Genomic DNA, 22,382 nt, shown 5'->3' on the forward strand with positions numbered 1-22,382 from the left:
ACTTTGAAACCTTGCAACTTTGGACTTGGCTTCCTTCGACTTTGGACTACTTTTGACGACAGCTTTTGCTTCACGGACCTTTGTTTGCTTTGTTTTGACCAGAGGCACTGAAGTAAGTGTCTTTGAGTCCTTTGTTTGATTTAATAAACTGTTTCTTTTGGACATATTACTGAGTCTTGCTTGCTCTTTATCTACTGCATTATTTTGGGTGATTTTGGACGCTACCCAGTTTAATCTGGATTATATCTGTTTAATCCGGATTATTTTCTAAATTAATTTTGAGCTAAAACTTGCTGCTGCTTTTCAGTTTTGACCAGAGGCACTGAAGTAAGTGTCTCTGAGTCCTTTGTTTGATTTTATAAACTGTTTCTTTTGGACATATTACTGAGTCTGGCTCTTTAAAGGCTTCTGGGTTCCGACAGTGTTTCTGTATTGATGGGCATGGTCTCATGTAAGACGCCCCGAGTGCCCTTTGGGGAGATGGTGGCAGAGTATAAATAAAGTTGTTTATTGTTGTTGTTGTTTGGTTATCACTTGTTGCTAAACCTTTTTGAACTATATATCTTCCTTTCTTATTCCTAATTTTATATGCTTTTTAATATGTTTCTACAATAATGTTTTTACCTTTACCTTACAATAAACAATTGGCTTATATTCGTACTGTTGCAACTCAGGGTAGCTTTCACCTTGCTCCAGACACCACCACACCAAAGCTGTAGGTTTTGTAGTTTATTGAGAAAAAGGCAAAATCAAAACAAAGTATAAGAAATGCAAAAGTTCCATAGGCAGGACAAAGGCTTAAATGCAAACTTCCCAAGATCCAAAGGCAAAAACATGAAGTATAATCCTTTAGCAATGGTCAAACAAGAGTTCGTGGAAAACAGTTGAAAACAAGGCCCAAATCCCAGACTCAGGAAGCTAGAAGCGTGCTGCTAAAAGCCAAAGTTAATCCATAGAAGTTTGCATGGGAAGAGCTATGTTGAACTGACAATCCCTGCTTGTCGGCTACATGAACGCATTGCGTTGACCTTTGGCCCTCTTGGCTTATCGCTTGCTAGCCAAGCGAGTGCTTCTCCGGAGCCTTAATTGCAGTCGATCTTGTCTGCTCATTAATTCATTATCTTCAAGGCTCTGCAACCCCTTATCTTGGTCCAGCTGGACCGGATCACTGTGGGGTGGAAAAGACGTCTCCACCTAGCCGTGTGGGATTTCACTCTCGTTATCAGTCTCACTAACATTCCTTTCCAATGGGAACCGACTTGCTGTTTCTCCCTCAGCAGCCCCACCATCATCCCTGTCTAAAGCATGTACAGAAATCTGTAACCCATCATCCTCATCATCATCCTGTAGGAATTATGGCTCAGAAGGACCACAGAGCTCAGCTTCAGAGTCAAGCTGAGTCACAACACGTGCACTCTTGTGTGGTGCGGTGGTCATAGGTGTTTCCAAGCCTGGAGTGCAACATAAACTACTTCACGAAACACATACAATTCTGGCTGATGCAAAGGGCTTCGCGGCATTACAAAATTGCAATACGTACCACGTAGTCGTATAATAAACAACATATTCTAGTTACATTTGAACTCCACTTTATAAGGGTGCGTCCACACTGTAGGAATCCACACTGGCACCACTTGAACCACTATGGCTCAATGCTATGGAGCCCTGGGAAATGAAGTTTGCTGAAGCAACCACACTCTTTAGCAGAGGAGGCTCAAGATCTTGGGAAACCACAACTCCTGGGACTCCAACGCACAACGCCATGGAAGTTACAGTGGTGCCAAACTGCATTAATGTGACGGCGTGGATGCACCCAGGGGCTTCGAGGAGAATTTAACTTTGACCGTTGAGTTTGTGATTCGCGCTCCATAATGTCCTGCCCAGAACTGGGTGTCCTTCCCTGCGTGCCGGAAATGGATATAGCGGACTCCGGGGCCGTATTTCCGGAAAACGTGGGACACCTGCAAAGGGAAAGAGAACGAGGTGAAAAGGGGCCAGATTGGATGTCGGGCAAAGTTTGCCACATTGGGATCAGCCTGGATTTCTGAGCCCTAACCCAAATCCTTGGGTGCATCTACACTGGAGAAATAATGCAGGTGGAAACCACATTAACTGCCAAGGCTCAATGATATGGCGTCCTGGGAGTTGTAGTTTTACTAAGGGGCACATCAACACCACAGAATGAATGCATTTTGACATCACATGAATTGCCATGGCTCAATTCTATGGCATCCTGGGAGTTGTCGTTTACTAAGGGGTTGTAGTTTTACTAAGGGGCACATCTACACTATAGAATGAATGCATTTTGGCATCACATGAATAGCCATGGCTCAATGCTATGGCGTCCTGGGAGTTGTAGTTTACTATGGGGTGCATCTACACTATAGAATAAATGCATTTTGCCACAAATAGAATAAATTAATATTGGCATCACATGAATTGCCATGGCTCAATGCTACGGTGTCCTGGGAGTTGTAGTTTTACTAAGGGGTTGTAGTTTTACTAAGGGGCACATTTATACTAATAGAATGAATGCATTTGGGCGTCACAAATTGCCATGGCTCAAGGCTATGTCATCCTGGGAGTTGCACTAAGGAGTTGTAGTTTTACAAAGGGGCACATCGACACTATAGAATAAATGCATTTTGCCAGGGATAGACTGAATACATTTTGGCATCACATCAATCGCCATGGCTCAATTCTATGGGGTTCTGGGAGTTGTAGTTTTACCAAGGGGCACATCTATATTAATGGAATGAATGCATTTGGGCATCACATAAATTGCCATGGCTCAATGCTATGGTAACCTGCAAGTTGTAGTTTTACTAAGGGGCACATCTATGCTACAGAATGAATGCATTTTGGCATCACATGAATTGCCATGGCTCAATGTTATGTCATCCTGGGAATTGTAGTTTTACTAAGGAGTTGTAGTTTTACTATGGGGCACATCGACACTATAGAATGAATGCATTCTGACATCATGTTGATTGCCATGGCTCAATGTTATGGCATGCTGGGAGTTGTAGTTTTACTAAGGAGTTGTAGGTTTACTACGGGGCACATCGACACTATAGAATGAATGCATTTGGGAATCATGTGAATTGCCGTGGCTTAATGTTATGGCATCCTGGGAGTTGTAGTTTTACTAAGGAGTTGTAGTTTTATTAAGGAGGACATCAACACTATAGAATAAATGCATTTTGGCATCATGTGAATTGCCATGGCTCAATGTTATGGCATCCTGGGAATTGTAGTTTTTATAAGGAGTTGTATTTTTTACTAAGGACATCATGTGAAAGGTCATGGCTTAATGTTATGGCATCATGGGAGTTGTAGTTTTACTAAGAAGTTGTAGTTTTACTACGAGGCACATCGACACTATAGAATGAATGCATTTTGGCATCATGTGCATTGCCATGGCTTAATGTTATGGCATCCTGGGAGTTGTAGTTTTACTAAGGAGTTGTAGGTATACTACGGGCACATCGACACTATAGAATGAATGCATTTTGGCATCATGTGAATTGCCATGGCTCAATGCTATGGTGTCCTGGGAGTTGTAGTTATACTAAGGAGTTGTAGTTTTACTAAGGGGCACATCTACACTATAGAATAAATGCATTTTGGCATCACATGAATTGTCATGGCTCAATGCTATGGCATCCTGGGAGTTGTAGTTATACTAAGGAGTTGTAGTTTTACAAAGGGGCACATCTACACTATAGAATAAATGCATTTTGCCAGGGATAGACTGAATGCATTTTGGCATCACATGAATTGCCATGGCTCAATGCTACGGTGTCCTGGGAGTTGTAGTTTACTAAGGGGCACATCTACACTATAGAATAAATGCATTTTGGCATCACATGAATTGCCATGGCTCAATGCTACAGTGTCCTGGGAGATGTAGTTTACTAAGGGGCACATCTACACTATAGAATAAATGCATTTTGGCATCACATGAATTGCCATGGCTCAATGTTATGTCATCCTGGGAGTTGTAGTTGTACTAAGGAGTTGTAGTTTTACTACAGGGAACATCTATACTATAGAATGAGTGCATTTTGGCATTATGTGAATTGCCTTGGCTCAATGCTATGGTGTCCTGGGAGTTGTAGTTATACTAAGGAGTTGTAGTTTTACTACAGGGAACATCTATACTATAGAATGAATGCATTTTGGCATCATGTGAATTGCCATGGCTCAATGCTATGGTGTCCTGGGAGTTGTAGTTATACTAAGGAGTTGTAGTTTTACTACAGGGAACATCTATACTATAGAATGAATGCATTTTGGCATTATGTGAATTGCCTTGGCTCAATGCTATGGTGTCCTGGGAGTTGTAGTTGTACTAAGGAGTTGTAGTTTTACTACAGGGAACATCTATACTATAGAATGAATGCATTTTGGCATCATGTGAATTGCCATGGCTCAATGCTATGGTGTCCTGGGAGTTGTAGTTATACTAAGGAGTTGTAGTTTTACTAAGGGGCACATCTACACTATAGAATAAATGCATTTTGGCATCACATGAATTGTCATGGCTCAATGCTATGGCATCCTGGGAGTTGTAGTTATACTAAGGAGTTGTAGTTTTACAAAGGGGCACATCTACACTATAGAATAAATGCATTTTGCCAGGGATAGACTGAATGCATTTTGGCATCACATGAATTGCCATGGCTCAATGCTACGGTGTCCTGGGAGTTGTAGTTTACTAAGGGGCACATCTACACTATAGAATAAATGCATTTTGGCATCACATGAATTGCCATGGCTCAATGTTATGTCATCCTGGGAGTTGTAGTTGTACTAAGGAGTTGTAGTTTTACTACAGGGAACATCTATACTATAGAATGAGTGCATTTTGGCATTATGTGAATTGCCTTGGCTCAATGCTATGGCATCCTGGGAGTTGTAGTTTTACTAAGGAGTTGTAGTTTTACTACGGGGAACATCTACACTATAGAATGAATGCATTTTGGCATCATGTGAATTGCCATGGCTCAATGTTATGGCTTCCTCGGAGTTGTAGTTTTAATAAGGAGTTGTAGTTTAACTAAGGACATCACGTGAATAGCCATGGCTCAATGTTATGGCATCCTGGGAGTTGTAGTTTTACTAAGGAGTTGTAGTTTTATTAAAAGTGACATCAACACTATAGAATAAATGCATTTTGGCATCATGTGAATTGCCATGGCTCAATGTTATGGCATCCTGGGAATTGTAGTTTTAATAAGGAGTTGTAGTTTTACTAAGGACATCACGTGAATTGCCATGGCTCAATGTTATTGCATCCTGGGAGTTGTAGTTTTACTAAGGAGTTGTAGTTTTACTACGGGGCACATCGACACTATAGAATGAATGCATTTTGGCATCATGTGCATTGCTGTGGCTTAATGTTATGGCATCCTGGGAGTTGTAGTTTTACTAAAGAGTTGTAGTTTTACTACGGGCACATCTACACTATAGAATGAATGCATTTTGGCATCATGTGAATTGCCATGGCTCAATGTTATGGGAGTTGTAGTTTTAATAAGGACTTGTTGTTTACTAAGGACATCACGTTAATGGCCATGGCTCAATGTTATGGCATCCTGGGAGTTGTAGTTTTACTAAGAAGTGGTAGTTTTACTACAGGGCACATCTACACTATGGAATGAATGCATTTTGGTGTCACAAAAATTGCCTTGGCTCAATGCTATGGCATCCTGGGAGTTGTAGTTTTACTAAGGAGTTGTAGTTTTACTACAGGGCACATCGACACTATAGAATGAATGCATTTTGGCATCATGTGAATTGCCCTGGCTCAATGTTATGGCATCCTGGGAGTTGTAGTTTTACTAAGGAGCTGTAGTTTTACTACAGGACACATCTACACTATAGAATGAATGCATTCTGGCATCATGTGAATTGCCATGGCTCAATGCTATGGCATCCTGGGAGTTGTAGTTTTAATAAAGAGTTGTAGTTTACTAAGGACATCACGTGAATGGCCATGGCTCAATGTTATGGCATCCTAGGAGTTGTTGTTTTACTAAGGGACATATCTACACTATAGAATAAATGCATTTTGCCGCAGCTCCATGCAATGGATTCCTGGGATATGTAGGTTGGTGGCGCAGCAGCACTCTTGAGCAGGGAAGACTAATCTACAACTCCCAGGATCCCATCGCACTGAGTCGTGGCAGTTCAAACAGTGACGGCAAAGAGCACCTGTTGATATTTGGCGTTGTTCCATTGCGGGATGCCATCTGGTTTTGCTGTGAAGCTGGAGATGACCGAGGTCCGGTCAGCGGCCAGGAGGTGGACTTCGATTTTGTAGATGCACCCACAGTCATCCCGGGCGCCCCACCTGCGGAGGACAAAGAGCATTTTGCACTAGGAATAGCTAAGAGTGCATCCACTCTGCAGAATGAATGCAGTTTGACTCCACTTGAACTCCTATGGAACAATTATATGGAATCTTGGGATTGTAGTATGGCAAGGTCTATAGTAGTGTTTCTCAACCTGGGGATCAGGACCCCTGTGAGTGTGTCAGAGAGGTCACCAAAGACTATCAGAAAACATACTATCTTGATATTGTAGTTTGACAGTTTTTCTCAACCTGGGGGTCAGGCGGGGGGGTTACAAGAGGGGTCACAAAAGACCATCAGAAAACAATATTGGGGGTTCTGTGTGTCAAGTTTGGTTCAATTGTATCATTGGTGGGATCATAATGCTCTTTGATTGTAGGTGAACTATAAATCCCAGCAACTACAAGTCCCAAATGTCAAGGTCTATTTTCCCCCAAACTCCACCAGTGTTCACATTTGGGCATATTGAGTATTTGTGCCAAGTTTGGTCCGGATCCATCATTGAGTCCACAGTGCTCTCTGGATGCAGGTGAACTACAACTCCAAAACTTAAGGTCAAGGCCCACCAAACCCTTCCAGTATTTGCTGTCAATCATGGGGGTTCTATGTGCCAAGTTTAGCCCAATTTTATCATTGTTGGAGTTCAGAATGCTCTTTGATTGTAGGTGAACTATAAATCCCAACAAATACAACTCCCAAATGTCAAAAACAAACTCCAGGTCAATGCCCATCAAACCCTTCTAGTATTTTCTGTTGGTCATGGAAGTTCTGTATGCCAGGTTTGATTCAATTTCATCATTGGTGTAGTTCAGAGTGCTCTTTGATTGTAGGAGAACTATAAATCCCAGCAACCCCAACTCCCAAATGTGGTCTATTTTCCCCAAATTCCACCAGTGTTCACATTTGGGTATATTGAGTATTCGTGCCAAGTTTGGTCGAGATCCATCATTGTTTGTGTCCACAGTGCTCTCTGGATGTAGGTGAATTACAACTCCAAAACTCAAGGCCAATGTCCACCAAACCCTTCCAGTATTTTCTGTCAATCATGGGAGTTCTGTGTGCCAAGTTTGGCCCAATTCCGTCGTTCTTGGAGTTCAGAATGCGTTTTGATTGTAGGTGAACTCTAAATCCCAGCAACTACAAGTCTCAAATGTCAAGTCTATTTTCCCCAAACTCCACCAGTATTCACATTTGGGCATATTGAGCATTTGTGCCAAGTTTGGTCCAGATCCATCATTGTTTGAGTCCACAGTGCTCTCTGAATGTAGGTGAACTACAACTCCCAAACTCAAAGTCAAGGCCCACCAAAGACTTCCAATTCCAAAGTTAAGGCCCACCAAAGACTTCCAATATTTTCTGTCAATCATGGGAGATCTGTGTACCAAGTTTAGCCCAATTATATCATTGGTGGAATTCAGAATGCTCTTTGATTGTAGGTGAACTATAAATCCCAGCGACTACAACCCCTAAATGTCAAGGTCTATTTTTCCCAAATTCCACCAGTGTTCACATTTGGGCATATTGAGTATCCATGCCAAGTTTGGTCCGAAGCCATCATTGTTTGAGTCCACAGTGCTCTCTGGATGGAGGTGAACTACAACTCCCAAACTCACCACCGAAGACTTCCAGTATTTTCTGTCGATCATGGGAGTTCTGTGTGCCAAGTTTAGCCCAATTCTATCATTGGTGGAATTCAGAGTGGTCGTCGATTGTAGGTGAACTATAAATCCCAGAAACTAGAACTCCCAAATAACAAATTCAATCTCCAGCACCACCAGTATTCAAATGTGGACGTATTGGGTATTTGTGCCAAATTTGGTCCAGTGAATGAAAATACTTCCTGCATATCACATATTTACATGACGATTCCGAACAGTGGTAAAATGATAGTTGTGAAATAGCAATGTTATGGTTAGGGTTAGGGCAGTTCAAAGTGGTGCCAAACTGCATTCGTTCCAGAGTGTAGATGGCGTTGCAGAACTCACCAGTCAGCAATACAGATGTCAGGTTGGAAGGCGTCCATCAGCTCTTCTCCTAAGCCTTCTTGCAGCAAGTCAACCACCTGAGATTTGACGCACCATCTTTGGGAGGAAAAAAGGCCAAAATGGTAAAGGTTTTGCAAACTTTGCAAGCCTGTCCACACCTATTCCTTGTTTCGATGCGTCTGTACTGCAGAATTGATGCAGATTGATCCCACTTGAACTGCCATGGCTCAATGCTCTGTAATCCTTGGAGATGTACTTTAGTGAGTTGCATAATCTCTTTAGCAGAGAAGGCCAAAGATGTTGTGAAACTACAACTCCCAGAGTTCCGTAGCACTGAGCCATAGTAGTTCACGTGGGGTCAAACTACGAGGGTTGAATGAAAAGTAATGCCTCCACCTTCGTAACTCCTCAACAGATGGCAGTACTGGTCTGCGGCAGGTACTGGCTTGTTCAGTAGACTCTCCTCTACAGTTCCATTTTGGCGGGAAGTCTTAGCATTGGAAAGTTGTGCTGTTAAACTGTGATTTAAGCAACGTATGCAGCAGGTACTGGCTTGTTCAGTAGACTCTCCTCTACAGTTCCGTTTTGGCGGGAAGCCTTAGCATTGAACGGTTGTGTTGTTAAGAGTGCGAAGTATGGAACCCTGCGCAGACGGTCAGTCAATGCGACTTAAGCAACGTATGCGGCAGGTACTGGCTTGTTCAGTAGACTCTCCTCTACAGTTCCATTTTGGTGGGAAGCCTTGGCATTGAACGTTGTGTTGTTAAAGTGCGAAGTATGGAACCCTGCGCAGATGGTCAGTCAATACGATTTAAGCAACGTATGCGGCAGGTACTGGCTTGTTCAGTAGACTCTCCTCTACAGTTCCGTTTTGGTGGGAAGCCTTAGCATTGAATGATTGTGTTGTTAAATTGAGAAGTATGGAACCCTGCGCAGATGGTCAGTCAATGCAACTTGAAAGCCAAAGCTGTCACCCCAAAGGAGATTTATCAGAGAATGCAAGCTGTTTATGGCGATTGTGTTGATGTGAGTACTGTGCGTCGTTGGGTGAGTAAGTTTAAAGATGTTGAGGTGGCAACATCTGACTTGCATGACAAACAAATAGTCCTGTGACAGTAACCACTGTGTTTCATAAGCCAAAGGTTGAAACTTACTCACCCAACGACCCACAATACTCACATCAACACAATCACCATAAACAGCTTGCATTCTCTGATGGATCTCCTTTGGGGTGACACCTTTTGCTGTCAAGAATTCGATGACTGCACATTGCTTCAGTCGCATTGACCGACCATCTGTGCAGGGTTCCATACTTCTCAATTTAACAACACAACCGTTCAACGCTAAGGTTTCCCGCCAAAATGGAACTGTAGAGGAGAGTTTACTGAATAAGTCAGTACCTGCCGCATACATTGCTTAAGTCGATTGACTGACCGTCTGTGCAGAGTTCCATACTTCCCACTTTAACAACACAACTGTTCAACGGTAAGGCTTCCTGCCAAAACGGAACTGTAGAGGAGAGTCTTCAGAACAAGCCAGTACCTGCCGCATACATTGCTTAAGTTGCATTGACTGACCGTCTGTGCAGGGTTCCATACTTCGCACTTTAACAACACAACCATTCAACACTAAGGCTTCCCGCCAAAACGGAACTGGAGAAGAGAGTCTACTGAACAAGCCAGTACCTGCCACATACATTGCTTAAGTCGAATTAACTACCTGTCTGTGCAGGGTTCCATACTCCGCACTTTAACAACACAACTATTCAACACTAAGGCTTCCCACCAAAATGGAACTGCAGAGGAGAGTCTACTGAACAAGCCAGTACCTACCGCATACGTTGCTTAAGTCGAATTAACTGTCTGTCTGCGCAGCATTCCATACTTTGCACTTTAACAACACAACCGTTCAACACTAATGCTTCCTGACAAAATTGAACTAAAGAGGAGAGTCTACTGAACAAGCCAGTACACGCCGCATAGCAGTACTGCCATCTGTTGAGGAGTTACGAAGGTGGAGGCATGACTTTTCATTCAACCCTCGTATATTATTTCGATATTGTAGGGCTGTTACGAATTGTGGGAGTTGAAGTGCAAAACACCTGAGAGGGCCTGGTGTAGATGCACCCGGCAATGTTAAGTTGTCAGTGCCTGATTTGGGGCAACGTGGTAGACCTCACCCATATGAAGACACGAAGCAGGTCTGGGCCTCGGCTCCTTCCACGCGGTCCCGGTTGCCCTCCACTTTCCAGCCGTCGCCTCCGTTTTCAATCTCCCAGTGCTGAAACTGCTCTGGGAACACAAGCGAGAAGGGCAACCAAAAAGGGTCAGTGGCCTAAAAACTATGAATCCCTCTCAGGGAGAGCCATGTTTGTTTACATGTTTGATAGGAAGCCATATTGAGGAGAGAGCACGCTTAATGTTTACTGCTGACCATTGGATGTTCCTTCCAACTCTAGTGGCCTATAGAGAATGGCAGAGTGGATTGGATGACCTTAAGGGAGCCCACCTCTGAGGTTTTTGAAACAGAGGCTGGATGACCATCTATTGGGCGGGCTTGGATAGTGTGTCATTCTGCATAGCAGAATGACACAATCCAAGTTGGACTGGATGACCTTTGGGGTCTCTTTCAACTCTAGGATCCAATGATACAACAGAGGCTGAGTGGCCATCTGTCGGGAGGGTTTGGATTGGATCTTCTGATTGACTGGATGACCTTTGGGGCCCCTTCCACCGCTAGGATGTTATGATTCAACAGAGGCTGACTGGCTATTTGTCGGGAGGGCTTGGATTGTGCCTTGCCTGGCACAATAGGGTTGGATTGGGATGACGTTTGTGATCTCTTCCCAGTAGTCTGGTCAATCACAGCCCAGATTTCCATCTGTTGGGAAGGGGTTGATTGTGTCTTCCTGCCTGGCAGAAAGAGGTTGGACCGGATGACCTTTGGGGTCCCTTCCAACTCTAGGACCTATGATTCAACAGAGGCTGAGTGGCCATCTGTCGGGAGGGCTTGGATTGTGCGCTGCCTCACAGAATAGGGTTGGATTGGGATTACCTTTGTGATCTCTTCCCAGTAGTCTGGTCAATCACAGCCCAGATTTCCATCTGTTGGGAAGGATTAGATTGTGTCTTCCTGCATGGTAGAAAGAGGTTGGACCGGATGACCTTTGGGGTCCCTTCCAACTCTAGGATCCTATGATTCAACAGAGGCTGAGTGGCCATCTGTCGGGAGGGCTTGGATTGTGCGCTGCCTCACAGAATAGGGTTGGATTGGGATTACCTTTGTGATCTCTTCCCAGTAGTCTGGTCAATCACAGCCCAGATTTCCATCTGTTGGGAAGGGTTTGATTGTGTCTTCCTGCCTGGCAGAAAGAGGTTGGACCGGATGACCTTTGGGGTCCCTTCCAACTCTAGGACCTATGATTCAACAGAGGCTGAGTGGCCATCTGTCGGGAGGGCTTGGATTGTGCGCTGCCTCACAGAATAGGGTTGGATTGGGATTACCTTTGTGATCTTTTCCCAGTAGTCTGTGATTAAGCACAGACCAGATTTCCATCTGTTGGGAAGGGTTAGATTGTGTCTTCCTGCATGGTAGAAAGAGGTTGGACCGGATGACCTTTGGGGTCCCTTACAACTCTAGGATCCTATGATTCAACAGAGGCTGAGTGGCCATCTGTCGGGAGGGCTTGGATTGTGCCCTGCCTCACAGAATAGGGTTGGATTGGGATTACCTTTGTGATCTTTTCCCAGTAGTCTGTGATTAAGCACAGACCAGATTTCCATCTGTGGGAAGGATCTGACCGTGTTAAATATGTCTGGAGGGCTTGGATTGTATCGTCTGATTGACTGGATGACCTCTGGGGTCCCTTCCACTTCTAGGATCCTGTAATACCCTCCCCACACCTTGCTATTGACTTCTCCCCCTGACTCACTCTTTCCGCAGGGGTTCTTGATCAGATTCCTCCCAAAAGGTCTCAGGATGCTGATCCGGCGCCAGTCTATTTGGGAAGCGCCCTGGACGGCTTCCACGGCCGCCTTGCTCAGAGGGTCCCGTTGGCACTTGAGCCTCCAAAGGGTGGGCTTGTCAATGAGGTCCCTCCACTTGCGGCACACCAAGCGGCACTCCCTCACCAGGCTCCGGCCAGGCACCCAGCTCAGGATCAGCAGCAGCAGCTCATCCGGGAGGTATTTCAGGTCCTCCATTATTTGGATGTCCTCGGTGGCCATTGGCGACGCGCTCTTGCTTTTGACCAGCCCCATCTTCCTCTTCCTTCTTCTGCTCATTTATCTGGAACAGAAACATTGCTCAATAAGTCATTTGCATATACAAATCTATCATTTCCTTGGAAGGAGAGCCCTTCCTGCCTGTCGAAGCTTCCAAAGAACATTTGAGAATGTCTTATTGATCTTTTAAAGCTTTGGTAGTGTTGCATCCCAGTTCAAGAAACAAGACCATAAGATTAAATCCACCACACTGGACTGTAGGAAAAGCAATCCTTGTTTATTGATGAAAAATTGGTTACAAAAGAAAGGTAAATGCAGAGTCAAAAAGCCACAGAAAAACACAGTAGTCAATAGGATCTCTGAACTTGAGCAAAACTTCAAAAGCCACAAAACAATAACCAGGAGTCTGTTAGCCTTTTACTAACCATGAACTTGGAAACTAGAAGCCTCTGGGATTACTGGCCATGGAACACAGGAATATTATTATTATTATTATTATTATTATTATTATTATTATTGCACTTGTATACCGCTAATATCTCAGCCTAAGTCGGCGACTCATTGCGGTTTACAACATCTAAAAACAACCATATTCAATTTAAAAGCATAAAAACACATATACAGTACAAAATTATTGGGCCACCAATAACAATCCAAATGCATCTCGTAACTGGAATCACAATCCAAATTCGTCGTCTGTAATTACCAATCCTTAATCGTCAAAATTCGTTTCGTCGGATTATCCGAATGCTTGTTCAAACATCCATGTTTTCAGTTTTTTCCGAAACGCCATCAGCGAGGGGGCTGACCTTACCTCTATAGGGAGGGTGTTCCAAAGCCGAGGGGCCACCACAGAAAAGGCCGTCTCTCGTTCCCGCCAGCCGCACCTGTGAAGCCGGCGGGATAGAGAGCAGGGCCTCCCCAGAAGATCTTAGGGTCCTGGCGGGCTGATAGGCTGAGATACGTTCGGATAGATATGTTGGGCCAGAACCGTTTAGGGCTTTAAAGGCCAACGCCAGCACTTTGAATTGAGCCCGGTAGCAGATCGGCAGCCAGTGGAGCTGGTGCAGCAGAGGAGTTGTGTGCTCCCTGTGCCCCGCTCCTGTTAGTATCATGGCTGCCGCCCGTTGGACTAATTGGAGCTTCCGGACTGTCTTCAAAGGCAACCCCACGTAGAGAGCGTTGCAGTAATCAAGGCGGGATGTAACCAGAGCGTGGACTACCGTGGCCAAGACCACACCACAGTTCCGAACGTTGCTTGACCTAAAGAAGCACCCGGCAGGAACCCTCTTAAACCAAAGAAGCTATTCTTAGAAACGCCCCTTGACTTTTCTGTCTGGGTCTCTTTCTGCTGTAAGCGCTGTGACCTTCGTAAAGACTGGGAAACATTTCTATCTCTGACTATCTGTTCTCTTCGGTCCTCATTATCAACCCCAGGTGGAGAGATATCACGGCTAACTTCCAAAACATTCTCTTCTAGCTGTTGGGTTTCGTTTTCATTCCCACTGACCTCTGCATCAACAACAGATTCCACACTGTCAGAGTCAGGGAGAGCTTGCTCAGCTGGAAAAACTATCAGAGAATCCGGTTCACACAGATCAGGATCAGGCTGAATCCCAACAAGTAGGTTTTTTTTTTAAATCATTTAAAGGTAAAGGTTTACCCTTGACATTAAGTCCAGACTCTGGTGCTCATATCCATTTCTAAGCCCAAGAGCCGGCGTTGTCCGTAGATATGTTCTGGCTGAGATTTTCTCTGATGATGAGGATGATGGGATTCAGATTCCTGGCTCTTTTTCTATGCCTCAGATCTCTGGGCCTGCTTCTAGGTCTTTTTCTGAGGCTCCCACAGACAGTGCAGAATCAACACAGCGGTTCTCAGAAGAAAATAATTTTAACGAAGGAGATAGCGAACAGGTGGACAGGCCTTTGCCTCCTTTCTACACTGATAGGGAAAGTGCAGATAGACTTGATAGTGACCTGACCCGGCAAGCTTGTCTTGATTTATGGGTCAGGCGGAGTTCTCGACTGGCGGGCAGACGAGAAACCAGCTCGGGGAAAGGTCATCGCAATGCTTTCATGTTGGCGAGAGCATAATGTTTTCATGTTTTTTTAAATTAGAATTTTATTAATTTTTATATAGATTACAATGAAAGAGTGAGAACAATAAAGTATAGGAAATTGAGGAAATAAAGAAAAAAAGAGAAAAAACAAAAAAAAAAACAAAAAAACAAAAAAGTATACTAAAATCCTAAATAACCCCTAAAAAGAAACTCTACAAAAATACACAAAAAACACAAAAAAAGAAAAAAAAAGACTTCCATTCCATCTTCTTGGATCATATCTTCTTATTATTAAAAAATATAAAATGTTCAAAAAGAAATTGTCTCTCTTGTTTCTTATTTTCCCAAATTGTCCAGATATTCATGGAGATTATCCCAATTCGTTCTTCTTAGTATCATACCTGTATTTTTCTTCAACAAAAAAGTCAATTCATCCATGTCCTTTATTTCTCTGATTTTTTCCACCCATTCCTGTACGGGTGGGACTGAGTCTTTCTTCCATTCTCTAGCAAAAACAATTCTAGCGGCAGTCGTCATATATGTAAAAAGTTTATCCTCTTGTTCCGTCAGTTGTAGATCTAAATCTGTAAAGCCTAACAAATAATACTCCGGTTTTCTTATAAATGTTCTTTTTAAAATCTTTTGTGTCTCTTCATGAATTACCCTCCAAAACTTTACTGCTTCTTTGCAAGTCCACCACATATGGTAGAAGGAGCCAACCTGTTCCAGGCATTTCCAACACTTATCAGAAACTGTTTGATACATTTTAGCCAATTGTTTCGGTGTGGTGTACCATCTGTGGAACATTTTTATCCAATTTTCTTTTAAATCCATTGCGTATGTATATTTTAATTTTTTGTTCCACATCTGTTCCCACTCCCTCATTTGAATTGGTCTTCTTAAATTTTGAGCCCACTTTATCATACAGTTTTTAACCTGTTCTTTTTCAGTCAGCCAGGTAAGTAATATGTTATAAATATTCGATATTACTTTCTTTTCTAATTTTAAAATTTTATCCCATGCTGTTTCCTCCCAAGAGAAGCCAAATTTTTTATCTTGATTGTAATATTCTTTAATTTGCATATAATGTAACCAAGTAATATTAGAAATTTTTTGTTTTAATTCCTCATAAGTCTTAACATTGTTTGTATCTTTATTTGACAAATCTTTGTAGGTTGGCCATTTTCTCCATCCTAAAAGTCTTCGCTGATTTGCCTCCATAGGAGAGACCCATAAAGGTGTTTTAGAATAAAAATGTCTTTTATATTTTTGCCATACTCTTAATAGGGATGCTCTCACAAAGTGGTTACCAAAACTCTTTTCTTTCTTTTCCCTTTCGTACCATAAATAAGCATGCCATCCTACTCTTAAGTCATTTCCTTCTATATTTAAGAAGTCTTCTTTGTTCAACAATATCCAATCCTTTATCCATATCAACACACATGCGTCATGGTATGCTTTAAAATCTGGGAGGCCCAGACCTCCTCTATTCTTCTTATCAATCAAATTATCATACTTTATTCTTGGTCTTCCTCCGGCCCATATAAGTTTCAATATTTCTTTTTTTCCACTTTATAAAAAATGTTTGGCTTCTAATTATCGGGAGGTTTTGAAAAAGGAACATCAATTTCGGTAGTACATTCATCTTAATCAAAGATATACGGCCTAAAAGTGACAACTTCAGATGTATCCACTTCAGATGTATCCACTTGAGCACGCCAACGACTTAAATCTAGACATAGTTTTCTAAGATCTATAGAGACACTCGCTGGAACACCTCAGCAAGCGAGAGTCCAAAAGTGGCAGGCTCAAACCCAGCACCTCAACCAATGGCTGATACCAAATGAGAGACTCCCTCCTGGGCACACAGAAAACTGGGCGACTTGGAAGGCATTGAACAGACTGCGCTCTGGCACCACGAGATGCAGAGCCAACCTTCAGAAATGGGGCCACAAAGTAGAATCCTCGACATGCGAGTGCGGAGAGGAGCAAACCACTGACCACCTGCTGCAATGCACCCTGAGCCCTGCCACATGCACAATGGAGGACCTTCTTGCAGCAACACCGGAAGCACTCCAAGGGGCCAGATACTGGTCAAAGGACATTTAACCAGCTACCAAACTCACAGGTTGTGTATTTTTCTGTTTGTTTGCTTTGTTCTGTTAGACTGGCTGTTCTGACATGACAAATAAATAAAATAAATAAATCCACTTTTGTAAGTCCTTTTGTATTTTTTTCCAGACTTCTTCATAGTGATAATGTTTTCATGTTAGAAAGGTATTTCTGGACCAAACTTGGCACAAATACTCAATATGCCCAAATGTGAACACTGGTGGAGTCTGGGGAAAATAGATCTTGACATTTGGGAGTTGTAATTGCTGGGATTTATAGTTCATTACAATCAAAGAACATTCTGAACTCCACCAACGATAGAATTGACTCAAACTTCCCACATGGAATCCCCATAACCATCAGAAAATACTGTGTTTTCTTATGGTCTTTGGAGACCCCTCTGACACCCCCTCGTGACCCCCTCAGGGGTACCGACCCCCAGGTTGAGAAACACTGCATTACATTATAAATATTATAAATATTATAGGTCTATACAATATATTATATTATATTATATTATATTATATTATATTATATTATATTATTAGAATACCACAGGAGACAAGGTGGAGCTCTCTCCACTCTGGCCCAGAGCGGCAGTTGGTGCTGTGGGGAGGGGTCTCCAGCTGATGACATATCCAGGAAGCTAGATGGAACTGTCCCTTGGCCTCCCCTCTCTTCACTTATCCATTTTGCTCTTGATTTTCCCCAGGAACTGTCCATGGAGAGCCTTCTTTGGCCGGTTTTCTCTTCTGCTCTGCATTGTGTTTTTACGGCATTCACTCTTTGTCTTTTGCACTTGAAGCAGTTTTCATTATTGACTTCTATCAATGTTAGTTCTTGACTGCATTTTGCCTAATCTGCCAGGGCAAACGCGAATCAAGGAACATGAAAGGCACTGCAGACTACTTCAACCAGAAAAGTCAGCCATAGCAGAGCACCTGATGAACCAACATCTAATCACCTCTCAACAAAAGTTTGCTCCAGGCACTATCAGGCCATTATATGCTAATCAAGGTGGTCAGTTGAAACATTCACACCTAGCTCCAGCAGACAAGAGTCCTTTGTCCCACCCTGGTCATTCCACAGATATATAAACCCATTCTCCTCCTTCCAACAGATCTCACAACCTCTAGGGATGCTTGCCATAGATGCAGGCGAAACATCAGGAGAGAATGCTTCTAGAACATGGCCATATAGCCCGAAAAAACCTACAACAACCCAGTGATTCCGGCCATGAAAGCCTTCGACAATATTATTATTATTATTATTATTATTATTATTATTATTGTGTTAATTCCATAGTGTAGATACACCCTAAATTACATATTCATTTACATCAGTGGTTCTCAACCTTCCTACTGCCGTGACCCCTTAGTAGAGTCCCTCATGTTGTGGTGACCCCCAACCATAACATTATTTTCGTTGCTTCTTTATAATAGTAATTTTGCTACTGTTATGAATTGTAATGTAAAGATCTGATATGCAGGATGTATTTTCAGTCACTGGACCAAATTTGGCACAAATACCCAATACACCCAAATCTGAATACTGGTGGGGTTGGGGGTGATTGATTTTGTCATTTGGTAATGCTGGAGTTGCTGGGATTTATAGTTCACCTTAAATCAAAGAGCCTTCTGAACTCCACCAATGATGGAATTGAATCAAACTTGGCACACAGAATTCTCATGACCAAGAGAAAATACTGGGAAGGTCTGGTGGACATTGACCTTGAGTTTTTGGAGTTGTAGTTCACCTACACCCAGAGAACATTGTGGACTCAAGCAATGATGGATCTGGATCAAACTTGGCACAAATACTCAATATGCCCAAATGGGAACGCTGCTAAAGTTTGGAGAAAATAGACCTTGCCATTTGGGAGTTGTAATTGTTGGGATTTATAGTTCACCCACAATGAAATTGCATTCTGAACCCCACCAACGATAGAATTGGAACAAACTTTCCACACAGAACCCCTATGACCAACAGAAAATACTGTTTTCTGGTGGTCTTTGGCGACCCCTCCAACACCCCTTCGCGACCCCCTCAGGGGTCCCGACCCCCAGGTTGAGAAGCACTGATTTACATGTTTGTGTCTGAAGCACAATTCCATTCCCTTTTCAAATAGGAAGACTGCAAATCACAGCCGGGGCATTACAAGCATCCGAATCAAATACATTCACATGTATGTTGGAGCATTTCTTACCCTGCATTTCTGCTCTTTCACAAGTTGCGTAAAGGGAACAAAGCAGGGAGTGAGCTCAGATAAATATACTTTGTGGAGGACTGGGTGGGGAGTTTCCATTACTTCAAGTCAACACGAAACAGAAACCATAGACATCGGTTGTTTTCCATCCTTAAAGACTTCTCTTTCTTGTGAATGTATGCCAAAGTGCCTCTCTGCTGACTGAGTTGTCCCTTCATTTTCAGCCACATTCCTCAAACCTTAAAGCAGTGTCATGCCTCACTGAACTACAACTCCCAAAGTCCCATAGCATTGAGCCAGGGCAGTGGAAGAGGTGTCAATCTGCACTCCTTGTGGAGACTTTCATGGCTGGAATCACTGGCCTTGCTGTGAGTTTTGCGAGCTGTCTGGCCATGTTCCAGAAGCATTCGTTCCTGACGTTTTGCCTGCATCTATGGCAGACATCCTCAGAGGTTGTGAGGTCTGTTGGAAAGTAGGCAAGTGGGGTGTGTGTGTATATATATATCTGTGGAATAATGTTTAAGGTGGGAGAAAGAACTCTTGTCTGTTTGAGGCAAGTGTGCATGTTGCCATTGGCCACCTTCATTAGCATTTAATGGCCTTGCAGTTCCAAAGCCTGGCTTCTCACTACCTGGGTTCTTTCTCCCACCATGGACAATATTCCATTTCCCTAGTTTCCAACAGACCTCTCAACCTCTGAGGGTGCCCGTCAGAGATGCAGGTTTTTGGGGGTTTTTTTTGGTCGTGTCAGGAGCCACTTGAGAAACTGCAAGTCGCTTCTGGTGTGAGAGAATTGGCCATCTGTAATAACGTTGTCCAGGGGACGCCCGGATGTTTTGATGTTTTTACCATCCTTATGGGAGGCTTCTCCCATGTCCCTGCATGAGGAGCTGGAGCTGACAGAGGAAGCTCATCCGTGCTCTCTCCAGATTTGAACCCACGACCTGTTGGTCTTCAGTCCTGCCAGCACAGAGGTTTAACCCACTGCGCCACCGGGGTCTCCTTGATTAGCATTTAATCAATTTAATTGAGAGATGCATGTGAAACGTCAGGAGAGAATGCTTCTGGAATATGGCCAGACAGCCCGGAAAACTCACAACAGCTCAAAAAACTGGATATAAACAAACGTAAATGTAATAATATATGGGCTCCTAGATTTGTATGGAAACACAGAGCTTGACTGTTGAATGGATGCAGTTTGATTGACATCCCTTGAACTACCATGGCTCAATGCTAGGAGACAATGGGAGTTATAGTTTGACCACTGAAAGGATGCAGTTTGATTGACGCCCCTTGAACTACCATGGCTCAATGCTAGGGGACAATGGGAGTTGTAGTTTGACTGTTGCATGGATGCAGTTTGATTGACGCCCCTTGAACTACCATGGCTCAATGCTAGGGAAGAATGGGAGTTGTAGTTTGACTGATGAATGGATGCAGTTTGATTGACATCCCTTGAACTAGAATGGTTCTATGCTAGGGAGTTGTAGTTTGACTGATGAATGGATGCAGTTTGATTGACGCCGCTTGAACTACAATGGCTCAATGCTAGGGGACAATGGGAGTTGTAGTTTGACTGATGAATGGATGCAGTTTGATTGACATCCCTTGAACTACCATGGCTCAATGCTAGGGAAGAATGGGAGTTGTAGTTTGACTGCTGAAAGGATGCAGTTTGATTGACATCCCTTGAACTACAATGGCTCAATGCTAGGGGACAACGGGAGTTGTAGTTTGACTGTTGCATGGATGCAGTTTGATTGACATCCCTTGAACTACAATGGCTCAATGCTAGGGGACAACGGGAGTTGTAGTTTGACTGTTGCATGGATGCAGTTTGATTGACACCCCTTGAACTACCATGGCTCAATGCTAGGGGACAACGGGAGTTGTAGTTTGACTGTTGCATGGATGCAGTTTGATTGACATCCCTTGAACTACAATGGCTCAATGCTAGGGGACAACGGGAGTTGTAGTTTGACTGTTGCATGGATGCAGTTTGATTGACACCCCTTGAACTACCATGGCTCAATGCTAGGGGACAACGGGAGTTGTAGTTTGACTGTTGCATGGATGCAGTTTGATTGACACCCCTTGAACTACCATGGCTCAATGCTAGGGGACAACGGGAGTTGTAGTTTGACTGTTGCATGGATGCAGTTTGATTGACACCCCTTGAACTACCATGGCTCAATGCTAGGGGACAACGGGAGTTGTAGTTTGACTGTTGCATGGATGCAGTTTGATTGACACCCCTTGAACTACCATGGCTCAATGCTAGGGGACAATAGGAGTTGTAGTTTGCCTTGGTCCTAAGAGACTCTCAGGATCCCATAACATTGAGCCATGGCATGGAAGAGTGGTGCTGAACTGCCTTCATCCTACAGCAGAGATGCACCCATGCGGCTTTGGCAGAGAAGACTACAGCCCTGGCGAAACTACAGCTCCCAGGGCCACATAGCACTGAGCCATGGCAGTTCAGGTGAGGTTAAACTGCATCAAACCTACAGTACAGATGCACAGACACCACCACCCCCCCCCCTCCAAAGCACAGGTGGAAACGCACACCTTTTGAGCACCGCCTCTTTGCGCATTGCTTGCCTTGAAAGCGTCTCTGTTTGCCACCCTGGGGTGCCAGCTTGCCACACAGGGAAACAGCTGCTTTCGGATTTCCCAAAGAGCCAGGAAATCCGGCCAGAGAGCCCGGCCAGAGGCGTGTGGCTTCCTGGGTCGATTCTGAGGCCAAAGGGAGGAGGAAGAGGAAGAGAAAGAGGAGGAGAAAGAGGAGGAGAGCAAGTGACCCGCTTCCCTTCTCGCCTCTGATGCGCCTTTGACGCACAAGAGCCACAAACAGCTCAGAGCTGTTCCATGTATTGTCGAAGGCTTTCCTGGCCTGAATGACTGGGTTGATGTAGAGTTTTTTGGGCTATATGACCATGTTCTAGAGGCATTCTTTCCTGACATTTCGCCTGCATCTATGGCAAGCATCCTCAGAGGTAGTGAGGTCTGTTGGAAATAGGAAAAAGGGTTTATATATCTGTGGAATGACCAGGGTGGGACAAAGGACTCTTGTCTGCTGGAGCTAGATGTGAATGTTTCAACTGACCACCTTGATTAGCATTTGATGGCCAGGCAGTGCCTGGAGCAAACTTTTGTTGAGAGGTAGAATCATAGAATCATAGAAAGAGTTGGAAGAGACCTTATGGGCCATCCAGTCCAACCCCCTTCTGCCAAGAAGCAGGAATATTGCATTCAAATCACCCCTGACAGATGGCCATCCAGCCTCTGTTTAAAAGCTTCCAAAGAAGGAGCCTCTACCACACTCCGGGGCAGAGAGTTCCACTACTGAACAGCTCTCACAGTCAGGAAGTTCTTCCTCATGTTCAGATGGAATCTCCTCTCTTGTAGTTTGAAGCCATGGCTCCATTGCGTCCT

At 43.7% G+C, this 22,382-nt stretch overlaps 1 protein-coding gene across 3 annotated transcripts; it reads right to left on the reverse strand.

The window, feature by feature from the left end:
• Nucleotides 1–666: 666 nt before the first annotated feature.
• Nucleotides 667–21,712, reverse strand: LOC132780812 (F-box only protein 27-like). 3 transcript variants are annotated; one of them, XM_060784612.2, is made up of 6 exons: nucleotides 21,549–21,712; nucleotides 12,276–12,631; nucleotides 10,524–10,635; nucleotides 8,345–8,440; nucleotides 6,220–6,358; nucleotides 667–1,961 (listed from the first exon to the last, which is right to left on the reverse strand). In XM_060784612.2, exons 2-6 carry the CDS (start codon nucleotides 12,625–12,627, stop codon nucleotides 1,791–1,793), a joined length of 870 nt encoding a protein of 289 aa, XP_060640595.2. In that variant the 5' UTR covers nucleotides 12,628–12,631; nucleotides 21,549–21,712; the 3' UTR covers nucleotides 667–1,790. The 3 variants fall into 3 exon arrangements, with proteins under 3 accessions (XP_060640595.2, XP_067317199.1, XP_067317200.1); XM_067461098.1 differs by having other exon boundaries at nucleotides 21,516–21,711; XM_067461099.1 differs by lacking the exon at nucleotides 6,220–6,358 and having other exon boundaries at nucleotides 21,516–21,712.
• Between the last annotated feature and the right edge of the window lie 670 nt (nucleotides 21,713–22,382).

Source organism: Anolis sagrei, chromosome X (assembly GCF_037176765.1).
Source record: "Anolis sagrei isolate rAnoSag1 chromosome X, rAnoSag1.mat, whole genome shotgun sequence".
In the NCBI taxonomy this organism is placed as follows: domain Eukaryota; kingdom Metazoa; phylum Chordata; class Lepidosauria; order Squamata; family Dactyloidae; genus Anolis; species Anolis sagrei.